Source organism: Lactuca virosa, chromosome 4, assembly GCF_052849685.1.
Source record: "Lactuca virosa cultivar CGN04683 chromosome 4, Lactuca_virosa_CGN04683_v6, whole genome shotgun sequence".
Lineage (NCBI taxonomy): Eukaryota > Viridiplantae > Streptophyta > Magnoliopsida > Asterales > Asteraceae > Lactuca > Lactuca virosa.
The window spans coordinates 532,975,652-532,983,572 of record NC_136429.1 but is presented as its reverse complement, the minus strand read 5'-3'; the positions used below and the strand labels follow the sequence as shown (position 1 = coordinate 532,983,572).

Sequence of the window (7,921 nt, the reverse complement as noted above, 5' to 3'; positions counted from 1 at the left end):
AAGAGTAATTGCAAAAGTAGGATATCGTGCTTTTGTATTCAATATTGACTTGGAGACGAAACTATCCTATGTTGTATAAAAATAATCAAATCGAAATCATAATGAACGATTAATAATTAAAAAGACGTTGATAATCACATTGCAAATATCATACAAGTACCCAAAGATATTATCTCAAAATCTTTGAATAGACCGAAATATGTTTCCTTGCAACTCTGTAGTGATATTTTTTTTTATGTTTTGACAAACACAAACAAACTTCAAGAACAAAAAGAGAAATACGGGCCTGGCCAGATGGGAGGGACCGTGGAGTAACCGGCCCACCAAGTCCATCAGCTCAGGGGACAATAAAAAAGACGACAGCCAAACGAATTAATTCTGCAGTGACAGACGTGACGCAAGAGATATTCCCAGGCTTCGATTGCTGGGTTCGCAGATGTTAGTTGATTCTCCAGCTCTAAAACGGAGGAGATTCGCCGATCAACTTGTTATGGTTTGTGTTGCGTTTTTGTTCTTGTTTTTCCGTAACGTTGATCGAATCTAATAGGGGTTTATCTTGTTTGAATCTTTGTGTCTTCTGTAAAGTATTCCTATCGGTTTCATAAGAATCACGGAAAATCAATCAATTAGGGTTCACGAATTATTATCCGATTGAAAATTGTTGGTCAGCATAATCAATAACCAGTACATTATTTTAAGTATTGGATTAAAAATCAATTAAATCCGAACATAAGAGCAACATTGCTCAACTTATTTTCGTCTTGTGTAATTGGTAAACAGATTTGAAATCATATACTAGGTTCCTACATACAAAGTTATTTGTTTGACTTACTATTGACCCTGGACATAATCGATCTCTTCTACAAGTAGACAATCTATATCTAGTTTGGAACTGCTAGAATTTAAATATACAACCAGTTGAAGCATTAAGAATAGTAAAGAATTGACAAAATACAAGACTTGAAGTTTTTTTTAGCTATTATATGTTGGATCTACAATGCCTGATGTTTTGCAATGATGATACTAAGTGTTGATGATATCCTTAATTCAGGAAAAGCTTGTTGCTGCAAAGCAAACTTATGGTCGGGAAATCCGTGTATTCGAGACAACAACAGCAACAATCTCTCAAACATCAAATGATGTCTCTGGCAGTGGTAGGAAGTTCACTTCCCCTGTAACTAAGAAGTAATAAGTCATCATTTGATTTCACAGTTAGCTTTATGATTTCACATGAACATGTTCTTTATCATTTGGACAGAGGAATCAGATGACCTGGAATTCACGACTGCAGATTATTATCGCATCTTGGCTACTAAAAAAGAAGGTGGGTCATGGGTGTAATTATATGCATATATCTGTTCTGTTAGTTATTGTTGCTATAATATTTGCTCTTTTCATCACAAATTATATGCAATTGTGAGCAGATAAATATTTGAAAACAAAGAAAATTCGAGACGCAGAAGCAGCAGCTAGTAGATCAAGAATTACCAAGGTAGATGTTAACTTAAATTGCGAAGCAACTTCTTTTATCTTTTGTAAAATTTTAATTTTCAGATTATCATTTTAAGTATGATGTAACTAACTAACTAACTAACTAACTAACTATTTTATTTTCATTAATTCATTTATTTATATAATATACAGGCAGTGATTCGTATAAGGTTCCCAGATAACCACACATTAGAAGCCACATTCCATCCAACAGAGACAATGCAAAGTTTAGTTGATCTTCTTGGGAAAGTTGTAGCTCGACCAGACCTCCCTTTCTATATATGTGAGCATACAATATAACGTAATAAAGCATAGTGAAAATGAATAAATATATATATAAGGGCATTCTTGGCATTTTTTTTGGTACAGATACTATACCTCCCAAGAAGCAAATAAAGAACATGTCTCAGGATTTCTATTCTGCTGGTTTTGCTCCTGGTGCAATCGTCAATTTTTCATATGACATACCACAAGGTTGATACTTGTTGCGTTCTCCTATGTATCTGAATAAAATGTTGTATAAACCTTATTTAATGGTGTGTTTGTATGTCAAGGTGATGATAATACTGCTGCACAAGGCCCATTTCTTAAAGAGGATGTCATGGCTTTAAAAGATCTTGACGGCCTTATACCCGAGCCTGATCAACCTGCTCCCGAGCCTGCTGTGACGGCTCCTGCTCCGGTACAGAAGCCAGCTGGCGAGAAGAAGATGGTGAAGCCAAAGTGGTTGAAAATGTGACATTTCAAGGTAAAAAAAAAACAGTCTTTCTAATTTGTAATCTAAATGGAACTTGATTTGGTTTGTAAAGCACTATTAGAAGGGGAGAATGGAGATCATCTTTTGGTGGCAATCTGATTGATTTTCTTGTTAAGGTCTAAATTGTAATTGTAAAGTATTACCAAGTCTTTATCAATTCATTGTTTGGAACTCAATTAATTTCAAGTTGTTATGACTTATGACTTGTCTTTTATGTTAATAGATGTAAAGTTAATTATGGTATTTAATCAGTTATAAGGATATAAGTTTTGTTAAGGGAGTTTACGGATGTGCATTCACAAGGTGATAAATAGACGTTTGAAAATGCTAATAAGATAATTAATTACAACAAATGATTGAAGATCAAGAATTTTTATATAAATTTATATTTACTCTTGGAAATTGTTTTATTTTGGCAGCAATTCCACAAGCTTCTAAAAATCCTTTTGGCTTGGTTCTTAATGTGTTAAATGGAAAATAGATTACCGAGTATTGAACATTGGGTTAGATTGGTTTTATCAGTCAGATATTACTATTTGTTAATCCAATATGTCCGATTGGATTCATGCCATGTCCATCCATTTTTTCTCTATTTTTTTTAAAATACATTATATTTGACCTCTTAAATTTGTCTTTTTGTAGTTAAATCAAGGTTTTTCCCACACAACCTTTTGAAGTCCCTTCCACTATAGGGTATGTGGTATTGTGGTGGCCCCTTAATGCGTACATTTATTTGTCTCTCTCATTGAGTCTTGACTGACCATATGATCTGTATATTATGTTTCTATTACATGATAGACTAGTATGTCTTGTCCGGCTGTACCTATTATTCACATCAAAAGACCATATTATTACATGATATCATGATTATCAATGTTATAGTGTCTAACATTACAGACTACACACCACAATGTTTTCATTAATATGTGAATATTTCACTTTTCTTTAAAGTTTTAACGTGTCATTGAACATGGGTTATCCTACACCTCTACGGAGGTGTTGCATAAAGTTCATGACTTGCAAACAAATGCACAAAGAAAACCACATGTATAACCTTAACTTTGGTGCTAAATGCAGTAGCAAGAATTTTAAAAAATTTAAACCTCAATTAGTAAAATCAACTTTATCATGTTTTATATATACAGTTGTTCAATGCAAACAGATAAAGCAACATTTAAGCCAAATGTGATCATAGATCTATTTCTTTTCTAAGCAAACAAAATCTCCTAAAGAGCCGACCCAAGATAGGATCATATACAGCGACCTTTTCTTTTCTTTTTTTGTTGTTGCAAATTTATGCAACTTATACCATTTGATCAATAAAAAGACAAATACAAGCTTTGATTTATAGAAAAATAAATTACAAATAATCTCTCAACCAACAATTAAAAAAAATACAATCAAGTAATTTATCATAGTTGATTTCAAAGAAAAATATACGATCCACTTGTTAGACTTAACGGTTAGGGGAAATGACACAAATGCCCTACAAAGTTTCTAGCGTTGGTCGATTTAGTCCCTAAAATTTTTGTCAGACATTATGGGGGTATAAACTAGGATACGACCTGCTCTTTTAGTCCCTTTCAACCTGTAATAGCCGGTTCAGCATGCGAAAGTGATCATTTAGACCAAAAAAACTCACATTGTGTCCCTATAAAGCCAAAAAAATAAGTTGAGGGATCAAATGTTTATGTCACAAGATCGAAATGATTTAGATAGCTTTACTTCACATGAGCAGGTCATCAAGAAATGCGGAGATGATTGGCAGCTTCACAACCCCAAAAGCCACAAGAAACGATATGATCCATGATGGAAGAATCCATAAGAACACCACTTTCAGAATATTCTCCCCTGAAATGCATAAAACAATTTGAATCAGGAAAATTCACCACATCAAAGTTTATACATAGCCGATAAAATGATGATTGATTTACCAGTAGAGCGAGACGAGACTTCAGTTTTATCAATTATCTATTCACCAGTCTCTTGAAGCTTCTTCTCCACATCTCATTCCGTTCTCCCAATCGAATTCGATAAAATTGAATCAAACAACGATTTTTGTTGGTCAGATTCATATTCACACTGGTGATTCGATTTCACAACATAGAAGCACAAAATTCAAATTGGAAAATGGAAACCTAAAAAGTATAATGAAATTTTTGTTATCGTTAATTCCATTATGAGGTTTCTTCTTCTCCCAAATCACTTCGATCTTGTGGCATAAACATTTGATCCCCAGACTTGTTTTTTTGGATTTATAGGGACATAATGTGAGTTTTTTTGGTCTAAATGGTCACTATCATATGCGAAACGCTTGTTACAGGTTGAAAGGGACTAAAAGAGCAGGTCGTATCCTAGTTTATACCCCCATAAAGTCCGACAAAAGCTTTTGGGACTGAATCGACCAACCCCAAAAACTTTGTAGGGCATTTGTGTCATTTCCCCTAACGGTTAAGATTATTTACAAGTTATTTCAAATCGTTTTTTGTCGCGTTTGAGGACAAAAAGCAAATTCGGAACATATTATAAGTTAAGTTCAAGCTTATAGAGACTTACTTCGAATTATTATAGAGCATATTTAGCTTTATGTGATAATTTGTAATTAAAATTCGCTAAAGAGGCAAGGACTCTTTGAAGAAGAAACTTATTTGAGGGAGCAAACATGGGTGTTATACGAACTTCTGGGTTTAAAATTCTCTTTCATTTAAACGAAGTTATGAGATGAAGCCATATACCGAAAACAATATATACCGCACACATGCGTCGTCTACGACAGTCGGTGCAATAAGCAGAAAACGTCCGGCGATGACTTTAGAGATTATTGATTTCAATTGTCTGATTTTGTTGATCTTCACTTGACATCGTGTGATTAGGTAAATTCTATGTTTGAAATAATGTTGCTAGATTTGAACTGCGTTTTATATTGAATTCATTTTGTTAAATGCCACTACATTTCTCTCCTATCCCTATGTACAGTTTAGAGTGCATAGCATTCTTTTGGTTATATATAAATCTCTTTGGCTTTTAACTGAAATTTAGAGAAGGATTGGTAAATTGTGTCTTTGCTAACTTATAGGTTTAGTATAACACTGTTTATGTTTAATCTCATTTGTGACATTTGATCGTATTTCTGATGATAAGTAACTGATTTTCTTTGGAATTATTTCTAGTTTGTTTTGTTTGTTCTGTGTTGCATTCTGCTTACAGGAAGGAGCTATAATCAAGCGTGATATAGTTCATCTTTCAAGCCTTAATGATGGAAGATATTCATCCGGACACAGGGTGCCTATCAATTATTGTGCTTGGGGCTTCAAAAAGATCTTGCAAGAAGAATAATACCTTCCCTGCACTCTTTCATCTCCATCGTCAGGGTTTTATACTTTTATTCAATCAAATGATCTGTATATTTTGCCGTTCAAAATAAATAAATAAATAAATAAAAATGATGTGCATATTTTTGGCTATGCCAGGAGCAAAATGTCAGATGATGCCTTCGTGGGTGAGTTTTTCATGACATGATTCAACACACGTATTTGTTGGGAATACACACAAACACAAATGACATAATCTCATTATAATTAGAAGCTCCATAGATCCATACACTGTCTTTTGGTAATAGTAATCAAGAACTAGTTGAAATGAAGAAAAAGAAAAAACTGGTAACTCAAGTGTACATTCGGCTTAATCATGAAATAAACACCGACATGACAAAAAAAATGGATCAAGCATATACAGCTGCGATTAGCATCAATGGGTACAATAAGTAGACCCTAGAATTTCCTAAGCTTTGGGAATCACTTGTACCTGAAACACACATCCAGATTAATATTATAAGTTTACTGAATAGAAACAAGAAAGAAAATATATACCTGGAGTAGTCTTAGAGGTGGAGGTGATGCATGAGATAGGGTTGACACGTTGACCACATCTTGCTGGTAATTCTTGGGCCTTAGTGACATTGATACCAGCATTCTCAGCATTTTTGGTACCTTGATTGCTTATCATACTACACAAGCACTCTGGATTGGATTTTATCACTGATTTCAATGGATCACAACAGCTATCAGGGGGATCCTGTCCCTGTCTCTGCCCTTGATTATTCAGATAGTTCAGGCAAGGAATTAGCTGATTCAGGCAAGCTGAGCCACCACCACCACCACCACTACCACTACCGCTTCCTTGTGCGTTTCCTTCTTCCATAAATACCCCTGCCAACGTCATCATCATTATCAACAACATAGCTTGCATCGAGCTCTTCATTTCCAACTCTTACGTGATTTTCTTCTCTCTCTCTTTCTTTTTCTTTTTTTTTTTAAAAAAAAAAATGCTCTTTCTTTGAATATTTGTGGCGATTTAGAGATGATTCCAAATTGCCAACATACAAATAGAGGTTGATGCATGGTGTTGGTTGGTGAACGTAGTTGATCAAACTGAGAGCATGTTGACTTTTTATATTAAATGCACAAACTGTCATGAGCTTCTCAAATAGGTTGAACTACCCAAACCCCAAATAGGAATAGATAGAGATGATGCCAATTATTATTATATTATTTGTAGTATAATTAATAAATTATCATGTTTCTACAAATTCTTTGCACTTGTAAAGCTACATGTTACCCACTGTTCAAATCACTGGCTGCAGATACCTCAAACACATGAGAAAGATGTTTCAAAGTTCTTCAATTGGTAAACATGGGACCCACACCCACCTTTAGTCCTTTATTTTATTTTGTTTTTATCTACTCCAATTTACTACTTCTAGTATAAAAAGTGTAATTGTAAGTCCTTATGAAGCTCATTTTCCTAATTTCTCCCTACAGCTGATGTTGGTGGTTGGACTGAGTAATTGTTGAGAAGCCTTTTGGCAGGGACCTGAGTTCAACTGAAGAACTGAGTACCCAAATTGTAGAACTATTTAATGAATCACAGATCTACCGTATTGAATATTGATCACTATTTGGGAAAGGAGTTGGAGCAGAATTTGTTAATAGAAATAAAAGTAAATTACAAATTTGGTTCTTGTACTTTATTCAAAATCATAAGTTTGGTCCATTTTTTAGATCTTAAGTTGTATGGGAAATGAACTTAATAAGATAATTAACTTTTCAGTTTGTTCACATCTAGGTAACTATCTTTTTTTTGTATACATCTAGGTAACAAATTTTTTGGAAGTGTTCACATATGACCATTATGACCGCTGTAGCAGGTTACATCCGATCATAACCGGTCATAATGGTCATATGTGAACACTTCAAAAAAGTTCGTTACCTAGATGTGTACAACAAAAAGATAGTTACCCAGATGTGAACAAATCGAAAATGTAAGAGTAAATTACACGAATGGTCCCTGTGGCTTGGGTAATTTGTACGTTTGATCCTAAACTTATTTTTTTAACTTGGATGATCCCTATTGTTTATTTTTGTTGTGCGTATGGTCCCTGTCTTACTTCAAAAGACTATTGTGTCCCTTTTTAATTTATTCTTTAATTAATTTTCTTATTTATGAATTTATTTTTTATATATTTTAAAAAATTAATAGACCCCACATATTTGTATCTCCTCACCCTAAACCTGAAACCACATTCGAGAAATTTAAGCTTGGTCCCACCGGTCACCATCCCATCTTTCATCATCCTTAACTTCTATTAAATTTCTCGAATGTAAGACCGAACTT

The 7,921-nt window shown here is 33.9% G+C and overlaps 1 protein-coding gene across 1 annotated transcript; it reads left to right on the top strand.

Annotated features, from left to right (window-relative positions):
- The first annotated feature begins 1,236 nt into the window (after positions 1-1,236).
- LOC145107198 (plant UBX domain-containing protein 1-like) lies at positions 1,237-2,230 on the top strand. Its single transcript, XM_079044043.1, has 5 exons — positions 1,237-1,324; positions 1,425-1,492; positions 1,645-1,774; positions 1,861-1,965; positions 2,046-2,230. The coding sequence occupies exons 1-5, from the start codon at positions 1,237-1,239 to the stop codon at positions 2,228-2,230; spliced, it is 576 nt and encodes a 191-aa protein (XP_078900169.1).
- Positions 2,231-7,921: the final 5,691 nt, after the last annotated feature.